The 19759-nt window shown below is 59.1% G+C and overlaps 1 protein-coding gene across 1 annotated transcript; it reads right to left on the reverse strand.

Annotated features, from left to right (window-relative positions):
• Window positions 1-1393: 1393 nt before the first annotated feature.
• On the reverse strand, window positions 1394-19629 carry PPP4C (protein phosphatase 4 catalytic subunit). The gene is made up of 8 exons (XM_069882111.1): window positions 19551-19629; window positions 16120-16219; window positions 15967-16018; window positions 14522-14572; window positions 12488-12589; window positions 10281-10454; window positions 6555-6681; window positions 1394-1615 (listed from the first exon to the last, which is right to left on the reverse strand). The coding sequence occupies exons 2-8, from the start codon at window positions 16215-16217 to the stop codon at window positions 1401-1403; spliced, it is 819 nt and encodes a 272-aa protein (XP_069738212.1). The 5' UTR covers window positions 16218-16219; window positions 19551-19629; the 3' UTR covers window positions 1394-1400.
• Window positions 19630-19759: the final 130 nt, after the last annotated feature.

The raw sequence follows: 19759 nt of genomic DNA on the forward strand, positions 1-19759 counted from the left end.
GACCTCAGACCCTCCTAGACGCGATCTCGGGGACCTCAGACCCTCCTAGACGTGATCTCGGGGACCTCAGACCCTCCTAGATGTGATCTTAGCGACCTCAGACCCTCCTAGACGTGATCTTAGTGACCTCAGACCCTCCTAGACGTGATCTCGGTGACCTCAGACCCTCCTAGACGTGATCTCGGGGACCTCAGACCCTCCTAGACGCGATCTCGGTGACCTCAGACCCTCCTAGACGTGATCTTAGTGACCTCAGACCCTCCTAGACGTGATCTCGGGGACCTCAGACCCTCCTAGACGTGATCTTAGGGCCCTCAGACCCTCCTAGACGCAATCTCGGTGACCTCAGACCCTCCTAGACGTGATCTCGGGGACCTCAGACCCTCCTAGACGTGATCTCGGTGACCTCAGACCCTCCTAGACGTGATCTCGGGGACCTCAGACCCTCCTAGACGCGATCTCGGGGACCTCAGACCCTCCTAGACGCGATCTCGGTGACCTCAGACCCTCCTAGACGTGATCTCGGTGACCTCAGACCCTCCTAGACGTGATCTCGGTGACCTCAGACCCTCCTAGACGTGATCTCGGTGACCTCAGACCCTCCTAGACGTGATCTCGGGGACCTCAGACCCTCCTAGACGTGATCTCGGTGACCTCAGACCCTCCTAGACGTGATCTTAGTGACCTCAGACCCTCCTAGACGTGATCTTAGTGACCTCAGACCCTCCTAGACGTGATCTCGGGGACCTCAGACCCTCCTAGACGCGATCTCGGGGACCTCAGACCCTCCTAGACGTGATCTCGGGGACCTCAGACCCTCCTAGACGCGATCTCGGTGATCTCAGACCCTCCTAGACGTGATCTTAGTGACCTCAGACCCTCCTAGACGTGATCTCGGTGACCTCAGACCCTCCTAGACGTGATCTCGGGGACCTCAGACCCTCCTAGACGTGATCTCGGTGACCTCAGACCCTCCTAGACGTGATCTCGGTGACCTCAGACCCTCCTAGACGTGATCTCGGTGACCTCAGACCCTCCTAGACGCGATCTCGGTGACCTCAGACCCTCCTAGACGTGATCTCGGGGACCTCAGACCCTCCTAGACGTGATCTCGGTGACCTCAGACCCTCCTAGACGCGATCTCGGGGACCTCAGACCCTCCTAGACGTGATCTCGGGGACCTCAGACCCTCCTAGACGCGATCTCGGTGACCTCAGACCCTCCTAGACGTGATCTCGGGGACCTCAGACCCTCCTAGACGTGATCTTAGGGCCCTCAGAACCTCCTAGATGTGATCTTAGCGTGTTCTTAGCATGTTCTTAGCGTGTTGGGGCCCCTTAACACCCCTCCCAGCCCAACCAGACAGCCCGAACGCCCCCCCCGCCCCCCTTAGCGTGTCCTTAGCGTGTCCTTAGCGTGTCGGACCGGTAGCAGTAGTTGGGGGCCGACCAGACGGTGAGGACGGTCTCGCTGAAGTGCCACTTGTAGCCCTCCATGACGAGCTGGTGGGCGCGGCAGATCATGTCGATGTCGTTGGAGGCGTTGAACTGCGCCACCACGTCGCTGCCGAAGAGGTAGCCGGCGCCTCGCGGAGACACCCCCCAGCCCGTCGTGTCTGCGGGGGGGACGGGGACGGGGAAAAGGGGGGGACAGGGGGAGAAAAGGGGGTTAGAGAGAGAAAAAATGGGGTTGGAGGGGGAGAAAATGGGGTTAGAGGGGGAGAAAATGGGGTTAGAGGGGGAGAAAAGGGGGTCGGAGGGGGAGAAAGGGGGAGAAAGGGGGAGAAAAGGGGAGAAAGGGGGAGAAAGGGGGAGAAAAGGGGAGAAAAGGGGGTTGGAGGGGGAGAAAAGGGGGAGAAAAGGGGGAGAAAAGGGGAGAAAAGGGGAGAAAAGGGGAGAAAAGGGGAGAAAAGGGGAGAAAAGGGGAGAAAAGGGGAGAAAGGGGGAGAAAAGGGGAGAAAAGGGGAGAAAAGGGGAGAAAAAGGGAGAAAAGGGGGAGAAAAGGGGGAGAAAAGGGGAGAAAAGGGGGAGAAAAGGGGAGAAAAGGGGAGAAAAGGGGGAGAAAAGGGGAGAAAAGGGGAGAAAAGGGGGTTAGAGGGGAGAAAAGGGGAGAAAAGGGGAGAAAAGGGGGTTAGAGGGGAGAAAAGGGGAGAAAAGGGGAGAAAAGGGGAGAAAAGGGGAGAAAAGGGGAGAAAAGGGGGAGAAAAGGGGGAGAAAAGGGGGAGAAAAGGGGAGAAAAGGGGGAGAAAAGGGGAGAAAAGGGGGAGAAAAGGGGGAGAAAGGGGGAGAAAGGGGGAGAAAGGGGGAGAAAGGGGGAGAAAGGGGGAGAAAGGGGGAGAAAAGGGGAGAAAAGGGGAGAAAAGGGGAGAAAAGGGGAGAAAAGGGGAGAAAAGGGGGAGAAAAGGGGGAGAAAAGGGGGAGAAAAGGGGGAGAAAAGGGGAGAAAAGGGGAGAAAAGGGGAGAAAAGGGGAGAAAAGGGGAGAAAAGGGGGTTAGAGGGGGAGAAAAGGGGAGAAAAGGGGAGAAAAGGGGAGAAAAGGGGAGAAAAGGGGAGAAAAGGGGGAGAAAAAGGGGAGAAAAGGGGGAGAAAAGGGGGAGAAAAGGGGAGAAAAGGGGAGAAAAGGGGAGAAAAGGGGGAGAAAAGGGGGAGAAAAGGGGGAGAAAAGGGGAGAAAAGGGGGAGAAAAGGGGGAGAAAAGGGGAGAAAAGGGGAGAAAAGGGGAGAAAAGGGGAGAAAAGGGGGAGAAAAGGGGGAGAAAAGGGGAGAAAAGGGGAGAAAAGGGGGAGAAAAGGGGGAGAAAAGGGGGAGAAAAGGGGGAGAAAAGGGGGAGAAAAGGGGGAGAAAAGGGGAGAAAAGGGGAGAAAAGGGGGAGAAAAGGGGGAGAAAAGGGGGAGAAAAGGGGGAGAAAAGGGGGAGAAAAGGGGAGAAAAGGGGGAGAAAAGGGGGAGAAAAGGGGGAGAAAAGGGGGAGAAAAGGGGGAGAAAAGGGGAGAAAAGGGGATTAGAGGGGAGAAAAGGGGAGAAAAGGGGAGAAAAGGGGAGAAAAGGGGAGAAAGGGGGAGAAAGGGGGAGAAAAGGGGGAGAAAAGGGGGAGAAAAGGGGAGAAAAGGGGGAGAAAAGGGGGAGAAAAGGGGGAGAAAAGGGGGAGAAAAGGGGAGAAAAGGGGAGAAAAGGGGAGAAAAGGGGGAGAAAAGGGGGAGAAAAGGGGAGAAAAGGGGAGAAAAGGGGAGAAAAGGGGAGAAAAGGGGGAGAAAAGGGGGAGAAAAGGGGGAGAAAAGGGGGAGAAAAGGGGGAGAAAAGGGGAGAAAAGGGGGAGAAAAGGGGGAGAAAAGGGGGAGAAAAGGGGGAGAAAAGGGGAGAAAAGGGGAGAAAAGGGGAGAAAAGGGGGAGAAAAGGGGAGAAAAGGGGAGAAAAGGGGAGAAAAGGGGAGAAAAGGGGGAGAAAAGGGGAGAAAAGGGGAGAAAAGGGGAGAAAAGGGGGAGAAAAGGGGAGAAAAGGGGAGAAAAGGGGAGAAAAGGGGAGAAAAGGGGAGAAAAGGGGGAGAAAAGGGGGAGAAAAGGGGAGAAAAGGGGAGAAAAGGGGAGAAAAGGGGAGAAAAGGGGGAGAAAAGGGGAGAAAAAGGGAGAAAAAGGGAGAAAAGGGAGAAAAGGGGGAGAAAAGGGGAGAAAAGGGGGAGAAAAGGGGAGAAAAGGGGAGAAAAGGGGAGAAAAGGGGAGAAAAGGGGGAGAAAAGGGGGAGAAAAGGGGGAGAAAAGGGGGTTGGAGGGGGAGAAAGGGGGGAGAAAAGGGGGAGAAAAGGGGGAGAAAAGGGGGAGAAAAGGGGGAGAAAAGGGGGAGAAAAGGGGGAGAAAAGGGGAGAAAAGGGGAGAAAAGGGGAGAAAAGGGGGAGAAAAGGGGAGAAAAGGGGAGAAAAGGGGAGAAAAGGGGGAGAAAAGGGGGAGAAAAGGGGAGAAAAGGGGAGAAAAGGGGAGAAAAGGGGGAGAAAAGGGGAGAAAAGGGGAGAAAAAGGGAGAAAAGGGAGAAAAGGGGGAGAAAAGGGGAGAAAAGGGGGAGAAAAGGGGAGAAAAGGGGGAGAAAAGGGGAGAAAAGGGGAGAAAAGGGGAGAAAAGGGGAGAAAAGGGGAGAAAAGGGGGAGAAAAGGGGGAGAAAAGGGGAGAAAAGGGGAGAAAAGGGGAGAAAAGGGGAGAAAAGGGGAGAAAAGGGGGAGAAAAGGGGGAGAAAAGGGGGAGAAAAGGGGAGAAAAGGGGAGAAAAGGGGAGAAAAGGGGAGAAAAGGGGGAGAAAAGGGGAGAAAGGGGAGAAAAGGGGAGAAAGGGGAGAAAAGGGGAGAAAAGGGGGAGAAAAGGGGGAGAAAAGGGGAGAAAAGGGGAGAAAAGGGGAGAAAAGGGGAGAAAAGGGGAGAAAGGGGAAGAAAAGGGGAGAAAGGGGAGAAAAGGGGAGAAAAGGGGAGAAAGGGGAGAAAAGGGGAGAAAAGGGGAGAAAAGGGGAGAAAAGGGGAGAAAAGGGGAGAAAAGGGGAGAAAAGGGGGAGAAAAGGGGAGAAAAGGGGAGAAAAGGGGAGAAAAGGGGAGAAAAGGGGAGAAAAGGGGATTAGAGGGGATTAGAGGGGAGAAAAGGGGAGAAAAGGGGAGAAAAGGGGAGAAAAGGGGAGAAAAGGGGAGAAAAGGGGAGAAAAGGGGAGAAAAGGGGAGAAAAGGGGAGAAAAGGGGAGAAAAGGGGAGAAAAGGGGATTAGAGGGGATTAGAGGGGATTAGAGGGGAGAAAAGGGGAGAAAAGGGGAGAAAAGGGGAGAAAAGGGGAGAAGGGGAGAAAAGGGGAGAAAGGGGGAGAAAGGGGGAGAAAGGGGAGAAAGGGGGAGAAAGGGGAGAAAAGGGGGAGAAAAGGGGAGAAAAGGGGAGAAAAGGGGAGAAAAGGGGAGAAAAGGGGAGAAAAGGGGAGAAAAGGGGAGAAAGGGGGAGAAAAGGGGGAGAAAAGGGGGAGAAAAGGGGAGAAAGGGGGAGAAAAGGGGAGAAAAGGGGAGAAAAGGGGAGAAAGGGGAGAAAGGGGAGAAAAGGGGAGAAAGGGGGAGAAAAGGGGGAGAAAAGGGGAGAAAAGGGGAGAAAAGGGGAGAAAAGGGGAGAAAAGGGGAGAAAGGGGAGAAAAGGGGAGAAAGGGGAGAAAAGGGGAGAAAGGGGAGAAAAGGGGAGAAAAGGGGGAGAAAAGGGGAGAAAAGGGGAGAAAAGGGGAGAAAAGGGGGTTTAGGGCAGGTTAGAGCGGGTTTAGGGCAGGTTAGAGGAGGTTTAGGGTCAGTTAGAGCATTTTAAGCTGGGTTTAAGGCCAGTTAGAGCGGGGTTAGAGCGGGTTAGAGCTGGTTTAGGGCAGGTCAGAGCGGGTTTAGGGCCGGTTGGAGCATTTTAAGGGGGGTTTAGGGCAGGTTGGAGCGGGTTAGAGCGGGTTTAGGGCAGGTTAGAGCTGGTTTAGGGCCAGTTAGAGCGGGTTTAGAGCAGGTTAGAGCGGGTTTAGGGCAGGTTAGAGCGGGTTTAGGGCAGGTTAGAGCGGGTTTAGGGCAGGTTGGAGCAGGTTAGAGCAGGTTAGAGCGGGTTTAGGGCAGGTTAGAGCGGGTTTAGGGCAGGTTAGAGCGGGTTTAGGGCAGGTTAGAGCGGGTTTAGGGCAGGTTAGAGCGGGTTTAGGGCAGGTTAGAGCATTTTAAGGGGGGTTTAGGGCAGGTTAGAGCTGGTTCAGGGCAGGTTAGAGCAGGTTTAGGGCAGGTTAGAGCAGGTTTAGGGCAGGTTAGAGTAGGTTTAGGGGGTTTAGGGCAGGTTGGAGCTGGTTTAGGGCAGGTTAGAGCTGGTTTAGGGCAGGTTGGAGCATTTTAAGGGGGGTTTAGGGCTGGTTAGAGCTGGTTCAGGGCAGGTTAGAGCAGGTTTAGGGCAGGTTAGAGTAGGTTTAGGGGGTTTAGGGCAGGTTGGAGCGGGTTTAGGGCAGGTTAGAGCTGGTTTAGGGCCAGTTAGAGCGGGTTTAGGGCAGGTTAGAGCAAGTTAGAGCTGGTTTAGGGCAGGTCAGAGCGGGTTTAGAGCAGGTTGGAGCATTTTAAGGAGGGTTTAGGGCCAGTTAGAGCAGGTTAGAGCGGGTTAGAGCGGGTTTAGGGCAGGTTAGAGCAGGTTTAGGGCAGATTGGAGCATTTTAAGGGGGGTTTAGGGCAGGTTAGAGCGGGTTTAGGGCAGGTTAGAGCAAGTTAGAGCTGGTTTAGGGCAGGTTAGAGCTGGTTTAGGGCAGGTTGGAGCATTTTAAGGGGGTTTAGGGCAGGTTGGAGCGGGTTTAGGGCAGGTTAGAGTAGGTTTAGGGCAGGTTAGAGCTGGTTTAGGGCAGGTTAGAGCTGGTTTAGGGCAGGTTAGAGTAGGTTTAGGGCAGGTTAGAGTAGGTTTAGGGCAGATTAGAGTAGGTTTAGGGGGGTTTAGGGCAGGTTGGAGCGGGTTTAGGGCAGGTTAGAGCTGGTTTAGGGCAGGTTGGAGCATTTTAAGGGGGGTTTAGGGCAGGTTAGAGCCTTTCAAGCTGGGTTCAGGGCCGGGGGGGGTTCGTACCCTCGGGGTCGGACCAGAGCAGGTCGCACATGGGCCCGTCGTGCGGCACCTCCTGCTTGCGGTCGATGGTTCGGATCTGGTCGAGGGTCTGGATGGAGGGCGAGAGGCCCCCGTGGACGCAGAAGATCTGCGGGAGACACCCCCCAGCGTCACCCTCCGGGGCCGCAGCGGCTCCCAGCATGTCCTTAGCGTGTCCTTAGCGTGTCCTAGACACCCCAAACCCCTCCTAGCGTGTCCTTAGCGTGTCCTAACCCCCTTAAACCCATCCTAAGTCCCCTAAACCCCTCCTAGCGTGTCCTTAGCGTGTCCTTAGCGTGTCCTAGACACCCCAAACCCCTCCTAGCGTGTCCTTAGCGTGTCCTAACCCCCCTTAAACCCATCCTAACCCCCCTAAACCCCTCCTAGCGTGTCCTTAGCGTGTCCTAACCCCCCTTAAACCCATCCTAACCCCCTAAACCCCTCCTAGTGTGTCCTTAGCGTGTCCTAACCCCCCTTAAACCCACCCTAACCCCCCTAAACCCCTCCTAGCGTGTCCTTAGCGTGTGCTTAACCCCCTTAAACCAATTCTAACCCCCCTAAACCCCTCCTAGCGTGTCCTTAGCGTGTCCTAACCCTCTTAAACCCCTCCTAGCGTGTCCTTAGCGTGTGCTTAACCCCCTTAAACCAATTCTAACCCCCCTAAACCCCTCCTAGCGTGTCCTTAGCGTGTCCTAACCCCCCTTAAACCCACCCTAACCCCCCTAACCCTCTCCTAGTGCATCCTTACCCCCTCTAGGTCCATCCTAACCCCCTCTAGGTCCATCCTAACCCCCCCAAACCCCCCCAAACCCCCTTCTTTCCCCCTCCCCGCGCTCTTGGCGTGTCTTAGCGTGTCCTTAGCATGTCCTTAGCGTGTCCTAACCCCCCCTAAACCCATCCTAACCCCCCTAACCCTCTCCTAGTGCCTCCTTACCCCCTCTAGGTCCATCCTAACCCCCTCTAGGTCCATCCTAACCCCCCAAACCCCCTTCTTTTCGCCGTCCTGCGCCCTTGGCGTGTCTTAGCGTGTCCTTAGCGTGTCCTTAGCATGTCCTAACCCCCTTAAACCCATCCTAACCCCCCCAAACCCCTCCTAGCGTGTCCTTAGCGTGTCCTAACCCCCCTTAACCCCATCCTAACCCCCCTAAACCTCTCCTAGTGCATCCTAACCCCTCTAGGTCCATCCTAACCCCCCCAAACCCCCCCTCCTTCTCCCCTCCCTGCACCCTTGGCGTGTCTTAGCGTGTCCTTAGCGTGTCCTTAGCGTGTCCTAATCCCCCTTAAACCCACCCTAACCCCCCTAACCCTCTCCTAGTGCATCCTTACCCCCTCTAGGTCCATCCTAACCCCCCCTAGGTCCATCCTAACCCCCCCAAACCCCCCCTAACCCCCCTCCTTCTCCCCTCCCTGTGCCCTTGGCGTGTCCTTAGTGTGTCCTTAGCGTGTCCTTAGCGTGTCCTAACCCCCCCTAAACCCATCCTAAGCCCCTAACCCTCTCCTAGCGTGTCCTTACCCCCTCTAGGTCCATCCTAACCCCCTCTAGGTCCATCCTAACCCCCCCAAACCCCCTTCCTTTCGCCGTCCCGTGCCCTTAGCATGTCTTAGCGTGTCCTTAGCATGTCCTTAGCGTGTCCTAACCCCCCTTAACCCCATCCTAACCCCCCTAACCCTCTCCTAGCGTGTCCTTACCCCCTCTAGGTCCATCCTAACCCCCTCTAGGTCCATCCTAACCCCCCCAAACCCCCTTCTTTCCCCCTCCCCGCGCTCTTGGCGTGTCTTAGCGTGTCCTTAGCATGTCCTTAGCGTGTCCTAACCCCCCCTAAACCCATCCTAACCCCCCTAACCCTCTCCTAGTGCCTCCTTACCCCCTCTAGGTCCATCCTAACCCCCTCTAGGTCCATCCTAACCCCCCCAAACCCCCTTCTTTTCGCCGTCCTGTGCCCTTGGCGTGTCCTTAGCGTGTCCTTAGCGTGTCCTAACCCCCCTTAAACCCACCCTAACCCCCCTAACCCTCTCCTAGCGTGTCCTTATCTCCTCTAGGTCCATCCTAACCCCCCCTAGGTCCATCCTAACCCCCCCCAAACCCCCCCTAACCCCCCTCCTTCTCCCCTCCCTGTGCCCTTGGCGTGTCTTAGCGTGTCCTTAGCGTGTCCTTAGCGTGTCCTAACCCCCCCTAAACCCATCCTAAGCCCCTAACCCTCTCCTAGCGTGTCCTTACCCCCTCTAGGTCCATCCTAACCCCCTCTAGGTCCATCCTAACCCCCCCAAACCCCCTTCTTTCCCCCTCCCCGCGCTCTTGGCGTGTCTTAGCGTGTCCTTAGCATGTCCTTAGCGTGTCCTAACCCCCCCTAAACCCATCCTAACCCCCCTAACCCTCTCCTAGTGCCTCCTTACCCCCTCTAGGTCCATCCTAACCCCCTCTAGGTCCATCCTAACCCCCCCAAACCCCCTTCTTTTCGCCGTCCTGTGCCCTTGGCGTGTCCTTAGCGTGTCCTTAGCGTGTCCTAACCCCCCTTAAACCCACCCTAACCCCCCTAACCCTCTCCTAGCGTGTCCTTATCCCCTCTAGGTCCATCCTAACCCCCTCTAGGTCCATCCTAACCCCCCCAAACCCCCCCTAACCCCCCTCCTTCTCCCCTCCCTGTGCCCTTGGCGTGTCTTAGCGTGTCCTTAGCGTGTCCTTAGCGTGTCCTAACCCCCCCTAAACCCATCCTAAGCCCCTAACCCTCTCCTAGCGTGTCCTTACCCCCTCTAGGTCCATCCTAACCCCCCCAAACCCCCCCTAACCCCCCTCCTTCTCCCCTCCCTGCACCCTTGGCGTGTCTTAGCGTGTCCTTAGCGTGTCCTAATCCTCCTTAAACCCACCCTAACCCTCTCCTAGCGTGTCCTTATCCCCTCTAGGTCCATCCTAACCCCCCCTAGGTCCATCCTAACCCCCCCAAACCCCCCCTAACCCCCCTCCTTCTCCCCTCCCTGTGCCCTTGGCGTGTCTTAGCGTGTCCTTAGCATGTCCTAATCCCCCTTAAACCCACCCTAACCCCCCTAACCCTCTCCTAGCGTGTCCTTACCCCCTCTAGGTCCATCCTAACCCCCCCAAACCCCCCCAACCCCCCTCCTTCTCCCCTCCCTGCACCCTTGGCGTGTCTTAGCGTGTCCTTAGCGTGTCCTTAGCGTGTCCTAATCCCCCTTAAACCTACCCTAACCCCCCTAACCCTCTCCTAGCACCTCCTTATCCCCTCTAGGTCCATCCTAACCCCCCCAAACCCCCTTCTTTTCGCCGTCCCGTGCCCTTAGCGTGTCTTAGCGTGTCCTTAGCGTGTCCTTAGCGTGTCCTAATCCCCCTTAAACCTACCCTAACCCCCCTAACCCTCTCCTAGTGCCTCCTTACCCCCTCTAGGTCCATCCTAACCCCCTCTAGGTCCATCCTAACCCCCCCAAACCCCCCCTAACCCCCCTCCTTCTCCCCTCCCTGCGCCCTTGGTGTGTCTTAGCGTGTCCTTAGCGTGTCCTTAGCGTGTCCTAACCCCCCCTAAACCCACCCTAACCCCCCTAACCCTCTCCTAGCGCCTCCTTACCCCCTCTAGGTCCATCCTAACCCCCTCTAGGTCCATCCTAACCCCCCCAAACCCCCTTCTTTCCCCCTCCCCGTGCCCTTAGCGTGTCCTTAGCGTGTCCTTAGCGTGTTCGGGGGGCCAGGGGGGCGCCGACCTTGCCGTCGATGATGGCCGAGAGGCTGAGGTAGTCGAAGATCTCGGTGCAGTAGCGCCAGACGGTGACGGAGCCGTATTTGCGGAGACACTCGTCGTAGAAGCCGTAAACCTGCGTGATCTGCCGGCTCTCGTGGTTCCCTCGGATCAGGGTCAGGCGGTCGGGGTAGCGAACCTGCCCCACGCCGCGGGGTCAGCCCCACAGAGCCCGCTCCTGCCCCATAGATCCCCCTCCTGCCCCACAGATCCATCTCCTGCCCCATAGCTGCCCCATAGATCCAGCTCCTGCCCCACAGATCCATGTTTCTGCCCCACAGATCCATCTCCTGCCCCACAGATCCATGTTTCTGCCCCATAGATCCCTCTCCTGCCCCACAGATCCACCTCCTGCCCCATAGATCCACCTCCTGCCCCACAGAGCCCTCTCCTGCCCCATAGATCCATCTCTCTGCCCCACAGATCCATGTTTCTGCCCCACAGATCCAGCTCCTGCCCCACAGATCCAGCTCCTGCCCCACAGATCCCGCTCCTGCCCCATAGCTGCCCCATAGCTGCCGCTCCTGCCCCACAGATCCATGTTTCTGCCCCATAGATCCAGCTCCTGCCCCATAGATCCAGCTCCTGCCCCACAGACCCCTCTCTCTGCCCCACAGATCCCTCCCTGCCCCATAGATCCATCTCTCTGCCCCACAGATCCATGTTTCTGCCCCATAGATCCACCTCCTGCCCCACAGATCCGTGTTTCTGCCCCATAGAGCCCTCTCCTGCCCCACAGATCCACGTTTCTGCCCCATAGATCCAGCTCCTGCCCCACAGATCCGTGTTTCTGCCCCATAGATCCAGCTCCTGCCCCACAGATCCGTGTTTCTGCCCCATAGATCCAGCTCCTGCCCCACAGATCCGTGTTTCTGCCCCATAGATCCCTCTCCTGCCCCACAGATCCACCTCCTGCCCCATAGCTGCCCCATAGATGCAGCTCCTGCCCCACAGATCCATGTTTCTGCCCCATAGATCCAGCTCCTGCCCCACAGATCCATGTTTCTGCAACATAGAGCCCTCTCCTGCCCCATAGATCCAACTCCTGCCCCATAGCTGCCCCATAGATCCAGCTCCAGCCCCATAGAACCCTCTCCCTGCCCCATAGATCCAGCTCCTGCCCCACAGATCCAGCTCCTGCCCCATAGCTGCCCCACAGATCCATGTTTCTGCCCCATAGATCCAGCTCCTGCCCCACAGATCCATGTTTCTGCCCCATAGATCCAGCTCCTGCCCCACAGATCCGTGTTTCTGCCCCATAGATCCAGCTCCTGCCCCACAGATCGGTGTTTCAGCCCCATAGATCCAGCTCCTGGCCCACAGATCCGTGTTTCTGCCCCATAGATCCCTCTCCTGCCCCACAGATCCACCTCCTGCCCCATAGATCCACCTCCTGCCCCATAGATCCCGCTCCTGCCCCACAGACCCCTCTCTCTGCCCCACAGATCCCTCCCTGCCCCATAGATCCATCTCTCTGCCCCACAGATCCATGTTTCTACCCCATAGATCCAGCTCCTGCCCCATAGCTGCCCCATAGATCCATGTTTCTGCCCCACAGATCCATCTCCTGCCCCATAGATCCCTCTCCCTGCCCCATAGATCCCTCCCCCTGCCCCACAGATCCCCCCCCCAGCCCCACAGATCCCTCCCCCTGCCCCACAGATCCCTCTCCTGCCCCACAGATCCCTCCCCCTGCCCCACAGATCCCTCCCCAGCCCCACAGATCCCCCCCCGGCCCCACAGATCCCCCCCCGGCCCCACAGATCCCCCCCCGGCCCCACAGATCCCCCCCCCGGCCCCACAGATCCCTCCCCGGCCCCACAGATCCCCCCCCGGCCCCACAGATCCCCCCCCGGCCCCACAGATCCCCCCCCGGCCCCACAGATCCCCCCCCCAGCCCCACAGATCCCCCCCCCAGCCCCACAGATCCCCCCCCCAGCCCCACAGATCCCTCCCCAGCCCCACAGATCCCTCTCCCTGCCCCATAGATCCCCCCCCCAGCCCCACAGATCCCCCCCCAGCCCCACAGATCCCCCCCCCAGCCCCACAGATCCCCCCCCCAGCCCCACAGATCCCCCCCCCAGCCCCACAGATCCCCCCCCCGGCCCCACAGATCCCCCCCCCAGCCCCACAGATCCCCCCCCAGCCCCACAGATCCCCCCCCGGCCCCACCTTGAGCGCGAGGAGCAGCAAGAAGGTCTCGACGCTGTAGAAGCCGCGATCCACAAAGTCCCCCATGAAGAGGTAGTTGGTCTCGGGGACGTCACCCCCCACCTGGGGGGCAGGGGGGGCACTTAGGGGGCAGGGGGGGCACTTAGGGGGCAGGGGGGGGCACTTAGGGGGCTGGGGGGGGGCACTTAGGGGGGCACTCGGGGGTCTGGGGGGCACTTGGGGGGCACTTGGGGGCAATTGAAGGGGAACTTAGGGGTCTGGGGGGCACTTAGGGGGGAACTTAGGGGTCTGGGGGGGCACTTGGGGGGCACTTGGGGGTCTGGGGGGCACTCGGGGGGCAATTGAAGAGGAATTTAGGGGTCTGGGGGGGCACTTAGGGGGCTGGGAGGCACTTAGGGGGCTGGGGGGCACTTAGGGGGCACTTGGGGGGCTGGGGGGCACTTGGGGGGCACTTGGGGGGCTGGGAGGCACTTAGGGGGCTGGGAGGCACTTAGGGGGCACTTAGGGGGCTGGGGGGCACTTAGGGGGCACTTGGGGGGCTGGGAGGCACTTAGGGGGCTGGGGGGCACTTAGGGGGCACTTAGGGGGCTGGGGGGCACTTAGGGGGCACTTGGGGGGCTGGGAGGCACTTAGGGGGCTGGGGGGCACTTAGGGGGCACTTGGGGGGCTGGGAGGCACTTAGGGGGCTGGGGGGCACTTAGGGGGCACTTGGGGGGCACTTCGGGGGCACTTGGGGGGCACTTGGGGGGGCACTTGGGGGGGCACTTGGGAGTCTGGGGGTGTCATTTAGGGGGCACTTAGGGGGCTGGGGGGCACTTGGGGGGGCAGGGGGGGCACTTAGGGGGGCAATAAGGGGTCTGGGAGGCACTTGGGGGGCACTTGGGGGTCTGGGGGGCACTTGGAGGCACTTAGGGGTCTGGAGAGGCACTTAGGGGGGAACTTAGGGGTCTGGGGGGGCACTTGCAGGGCACTCGGGGGGCACTCAGGTGTCTGGGGGGGCACTTAGGGGGCAGGGGGGGCACTTAGGGGGCACTTAGGGGTCTGGGGGGGCACTTAGGGGGCACTTGGGGGTCTGGGGGGCACTTGGAGGCACTTAGGGGTCTGGGGGGGCACTTAGGAGTCTGGGGTTGTCATTTAGGGGGCACTTGGGGGTCTGGGGGGCACTTAGGGGGCACTTGGGGGGCACTTGGGGGACACTTGGGGGGGCACTCGGGGGGCACTTAGGGGGGAACTTAGGGGTCTGGGGGGGCACTTGGGGGGCACTCGGGGGGCACTCAGGTGTCTGGGGGGGCACTTAGGGGGCACTTAGGGGTCTGGGGGGGCACTTGGGGGTCCGGGGGGGGCACTTGGGGGTCTGGGGGGGGCACTTAGGGGGCACTTAGGGGGGAACTTAGGGGTCAGGGGGGGCACTTAGGGGGCACTTAGGGGTCTGGGGGGCACTTAGGAGTCTGGGGTTGTCATTTAGGGGGCACTTGGGGGTCTGGGGGGCACTTAGGGGGCACTTGGGGGGCACTTGGGGGACACTTGGGGGGGCACTCGGGGGGCACTTAGGGGTCTGGGGGGGCACTTGGGGGGCACTCGGGGGGCACTCAGGTGTCTGGGGGGGCACTTAGGGGGCACTTAGGGGTCTGGGGGGGCACTTGGGGGTCCGGGGGGGGCACTTAGGGGGCACTTAGGGGGGAACTTAGGGGTCAGGGGGGGCACTTAGGGGGCACTTAGGGGTCTGGGGGGCACTTAGGGGGCACTTAGGGGTCTGGGGGGTACTTAGGGGGAAGTTATGGGGCTGGGAGGCACTTAGGGGGCACTTGTGGGTCTGGGGGGGCACTTAGGGGGCACTTGGGGGGCACTTGGGGGTCTGGGGAGGCACTTGGGGGACACTTAGGGGGCTGGGGGGGCACTTAGGGGGCAGTTAGGGGTCTGGGGGGGCACTTAAGGGGCACTTAAGGGGCACTTGGGGGGCTGGGGGGCACTTGGGGGGCACTTGGGGGGCACTTGGGGGGCACTTGGGGGTCTGGGGGGCCCTGGGGGTCTCACCCTGAAAAGCTCCTTGAGGTCGTAGAACTGGCCGTGGATGTCGCCGCAGACCTGGGGGGGAGACCCACGGCTGCCCCACAGCTCCCCCTGCCCCATAGATCCCGCCCCATAGATCCTGCCTCTGCCCCACAGATCCCCCCCTGCCCCATAGATCCTGTCTCTGCCCCATAGATCCCCCCCTGCACCATAGATCCAGCCCCATAGATCCTGCCTCTGCCCCATAGATCCTGCCTCTGCCCCATAGATCCCCCCCTGCACCATAGATCCAGCCCCATAGATCCTGTCTCTGCCCCATAGATCCTGCCTCTGCCCCATAGATCCCCCCCTGCACCATAGATCCAGCCCCATAGATCCTGCCTCTGCCCCATAGATCCTGCTTCTGCCCCATAGATCCTGTCTCTGCCCCATAGATCCCCCCCAGCCCCACAGATCCAGCCCCATAGATCCTGCCTCTGCCCCATAGATCCCCTCCCTGCCCCATAGATCCCCCCCTGCCCCACAGATCCCCCCCTGCCCCACAGATCCCTCTCCCTGCCCCACAGATCCCCCCCAGCCCCACAGATCCCAGCCCCACAGATCCAGCCCCACAGATCCCCCCCAGCCCCATAGATCCCCCCCAGCCCCACAGATCCAGCCCCATAGATCCCCCCCAGCCCCACAGATCCAGCCCCATAGATCCCCCCCAGCCCCACAGATCCAGCCCCATAGATCCCCCCCAGCCCCATAGATCCAGCCCCATAGATCCCCCAGCCCCATAGATCCCCCCCAGCCCCACGGATCCTGCCCCATAGATCCCCCCCAGCCCCACAGATCCAGCCCCATAGATCCTGCCCCATAGATCCCCCCCAGCCCCACAGATCCAGCCCCATAGATCCCCCCCAGCCCCACAGATCCAGCCCCATAGATCCCCCCCAGCCCCATAGATCCAGCCCCATAGATCCCCCCCAGCCCCATAGATCCCCCCCAGCCCCACAGATCCAGCCCCACAGATCCCCCCCAGCCCCATAGATCCCCCCCAGCCCCACAGATCCAGCCCCATAGATCCCCCCCAGCCCCACAGATCCAGCCCCATAGATCCCCCCCAGCCCCACAGATCCAGCCCCATAGATCCCCCCCAGCCCCATAGATCCAGCCCCATAGATCCCCCAGCCCCATAGATCCCCCCCAGCCCCACGGATCCTGCCCCATAGATCCCCCCCAGCCCCACAGATCCAGCCCCATAGATCCTGCCCCATAGATCCCCCCCAGCCCCACAGATCCAGCCCCATAGATCCCCCCCAGCCCCACAGATCCAGCCCCATAGATCCCCCCCAGCCCCACAGATCCAGCCCCATAGATCCCCCCCAGCCCCACGGATCCTGCCCCATAGATCCCCCCCACCCCACAGATCCAGCCCCACAGATCCTGCCCCACAGATCCTGCCCCACAGCTCCCCCCCGGCTCACGGTGACGGGCGAGTCCACGCGCTGCACGTTGCTCTCCTCCACCAGGATCTCCCTGGGAATGAAAACCTCGTTAATTACCCCCCGGGAGGGCGTTAATTACCCCCCCCAACCCCCCCCCGGAGGGGGTTAATTAGCGGGGGGGTTGTTAATTACCGAGCCTTGGCGCAAAGAGCCTTCACTTCGCTCTCCTTGATGAGCTCGCAGCGGCGAAGCTGCTCGATCTGCCGGTCCAGGTCACTCAGCTCCCCCATGGCTGCAATTAGCGGCGTTAATTAGAGCCCCCCGGGTGCTAATTAGAGACCCCAGGGGTCATTAGTGCCCTCCCAGGGCTAATTAACCCACCCCAAAGCCATTAACTGCCCCCCCAGTCACCAACACCTCAGAGCTCACCAGCCCTCCAAGGGTTAATTAGCCCCTCCCACAGCTAATTAACACCCCCCAGGAGTAATTAGCACCCCCTAGACACTAATTAGAGACCCCTGGGCTCATTAGTGTCCTCCCAGAGCTAATTAACCCACCCCAAAGTCATTAACTGCCCCCCCCAGTCACCAACACCTCAGAGCTCACCAGCCCTCCAAGGGTTAATTAGCCCCTCCCACAGCTAATTAACACCCCCCAAGAGTAATTAGCACTCTCAGGCACTAATTAGAGACCCCTGGGCTCATTAGTGCCTCCCTAGGGCTCATTAGTGCCCTCCCAGGGCTAATTAACCCACCCCAAAGTCATTAACTGCCCCCCCCAGTCACCAACACCTCAGAGCTCACCAGCCCTCCAAGGGTTAATTAGCCCCTCCCACAGCTAATTAACACCCCCACGAGTAATTAGCACACCCTAGACACTAATTAGAGACCCCTGGGCTCATTAGTGTCCTCCCAGAGCTAATTAACCCACCCCAAAGTCATTAACTGCCCCCCCCAGTCACCAACACCTCAGAGCTCACCAGCGCCCCAAGGGTTAATTAGCACCTCCCACAGCTAATTAACACCCCCCAGGAGTAATTAGCACCCCCTAGACACTAATTAGAGACCCCTGGGCTCATTAGTGCCCTCCCAGAGCTAATTAACCCACCCCAAAGTCATTAACTGCCCCTCCAGCCACCAACACCTCAGAGCTCACCAGCGCCCCAAGGGTTAATTAGCACCTCCCAGAGCTAATTAACACCCCCCCAAGGAGTTATTAGCACTCTCAGGCACTAATTAGAGACCCCTGGGCTCATTAGAGCCCTCCTAGGGCTCATTAATGCCCTCCCAGGGCTAATTAACCCACCCCAAAGTCATTAACTACCCCCTACACAGTCATTGATGCCCCAAAGCTCGTTTACTGCCCTCAAAGCTTAATTAGCCCAGGAGTAATTAAGACATTCCGCCCCCAAAAGGTAATTAAGGTCCCCAAGAAATCATTAAGTTCCCCTCAAGGGTTAATTAGTCTCCCTCACAGTCTCAATAGCCCCCCATAACGAGTAATTAGTGACCCCAAGGATAATTAAGCCCCCCCAGGGATAATTAACACTGTTACAGAATAATTAATGCCCCCAATAAAAGTAATTAACACTGTTAAGAAATAATTAAGCACCCCAACACGTTAATTAACACTATTAGAGAATAATTAATCACCCCACAGGGTAATTAACATCATTAGGGGGTAACTAATCACCCCCAGGGGGTAACTAACACTGTTAGGGGCTAATTAGGGCCCCACCCAAAGATAATTAACACTCTTAAGGATTAATTAAGCCCCCCAAACAACAATTAGCACTGTTAGGGAGTAATTAAGACCCCAAAGGGAGTAATTAACACTCTTAGGGGTAACTAAGCTCCCCCAGGAATTAATTAAGCCCCCCTAGGGGGTAATTAGGGCCTCCCCAGGGGGTAATTAACATTATTACAGATATAATTAATCACCCCAGGACATAATTAACACCCCCCAGGAGCTAATTAACACTGTTAAGAGCAACTAAGACCCCCCCCCAGGGAGTAATTAAACCACCACAGGGGTAATTAAAGCCCCCCAGGGGGTAATTAATACAGTTACCAATAGAATTAGTCACCCCAGGGGGGCAATTAACATCCCCCAGGGGGTAATTAACACTGAAAGAGTTAACTAAGGTCCCTCAGGCGGTAATTAAAGACCCCCAGGGGGGTAATTAACATGCCCCAGGGGATAATTAACACTGGAAGAGTTAATTAAGGTCCCTCAGGGGGTAATTAAAGACCCCCGGGGGGGGGGGGGGCAATTAACACTGTTATGATGATAATTAATACCCCCCAGGGGGTAATTAGCACCCCCAGGGGTAATTAACACCCCCAGGGGGTAACTCAGCCCCACAAGGGGGTAATTAAAAGCATCATTAATTACTCTGGGGTAATTAAGCCACCCTGGGGGGTCAAAGTCCCCATAACTGCCCCCCCCAAGCCCCTCAACTGCCCCCCCAGACCCATAATTGCCCCTCCCAGACTCTTAATTGCCCCCCAGACCCTTAATTGCCCCCCCAGGCCCTCAACTGCCCCCATAGAGACCCATAATTGCCCCTCCCAGACCCTTAATTGCCCCCCCAGACCCTCAACTGCCCCATGAAGACCCATAATTGCCCCTCCCAGACTCTTAATTGCCCCCCCAGACGCTCAACTGCCCCCATAAGAGACCCATAACTGCCCCCCCAGACCCACAACTGCCCCTATAGAGACTCATAACTGCCCCCCCAGACCCACAACTGCCCCCCCAGCCCCACAACTGCCCCCATAGAGACTCATAACTGCCCCCCCAGCCCCACAACTGCCCCCATAGAGATCCATAACTGCCCCCCCAGCCCCACAACTGCCCTCATAGAGACCCACAACTGCCCCCCCAGCCCCACAACTGCCCCCATAGAGACCCATAACTGCCCCCCCAGCCCCACAACTGCCCCCATAGAGACCCATAACTGCCCCCAGAGACCCATAACTGCCCCCCCAGCCCCATAACTGCCCCCATAGAGACCCATAACTGCCCCCCTAGACCCACAACTGCCCCCCTAGACCCACAACTGCCCCCATAGAGACCCACAACTGCCCCACAGCCCCATAACTGCCCCCATAGAGACCCATAACTGCCCCCCAGCCCCACAACTGCCCCCATAGAGACCCATAACTGCCCCCCCAGCCCCACAACTGCCCCCATAGAGACCCACAACTGCCCCCCCAGCCCCATAACTGCCCCCATAGAGACCCATAACTGCCCCCCCAGCCCCATAACTGCCCCCATAGAGACCCATAACTGCCCCATAGAGACCCATAACTGACCCCACAGAGACCCATAAGTGCCCCCCCGACCCATAACTGCCCCCATAGAGACCCATAACTGCCCCCCAGCCCCTTAACTGCCCCCCCAGCCCCACAACTGCCCCACAACTGCCCCCCCAGCCCCACAACTGCCCCATAGGGGCCCCCCAGCCCCACAACTGCCCCATAGAGACCCACAACTGCCCCCCCAGCCCCATAACTGCCCCCCCAGCCCCTCAACTGCCCCCCCAGCCCCACAACTGCCCCATAGGGGCCCCCCAGCCCCATAAGGGCGCCCCCAGCCCCATCGGGGCCCCCCTCACGCACCGGCCGCTCCCCCCGCGCCGCCACCGCGTCACTTCCGGTTCCGGTTCCGCCTCCTCCCCGCCTCTCGCCGGAAGCGGAAGCGCCGGGACCGGAAGTGAGGACGGAGGGGGCGGGGCTAGAGCGGAGCCCTCAGGGCCCAGCGGTTCCCTCCCAGTGCCCCCAGTCCCTCCCAGTCCCTTCCCAGTGCCACCTCCCAGTACTCCCAGTGC

The sequence above is a fragment of the Phaenicophaeus curvirostris genome, unplaced genomic scaffold, assembly GCF_032191515.1.
Source record: "Phaenicophaeus curvirostris isolate KB17595 unplaced genomic scaffold, BPBGC_Pcur_1.0 scaffold_84, whole genome shotgun sequence".
Classification (NCBI taxonomy): domain Eukaryota; kingdom Metazoa; phylum Chordata; class Aves; order Cuculiformes; family Cuculidae; genus Phaenicophaeus; species Phaenicophaeus curvirostris.

Coding starts and splice junctions, on each gene's coding strand:
- PPP4C (XM_069882111.1), bottom strand. CDS start 16,217: ATGGGGGAGCTGAGTGACCTGGACCGGCAGATCGAGCAGCTTCGCCGC. Junction 14,573..15,966: donor GCGTGGACTCGCCCGTCACC/GTGAGCCGGGGG, acceptor TCTCCCCCCCAG/GTCTGCGGCGACATCCACGG. Junction 1,616..6,554: donor GCTCTGGTCCGACCCCGAGG/GTACGAACCCCC, acceptor TCCCCCCCGCAG/ACACGACGGGCTGGGGGGTG.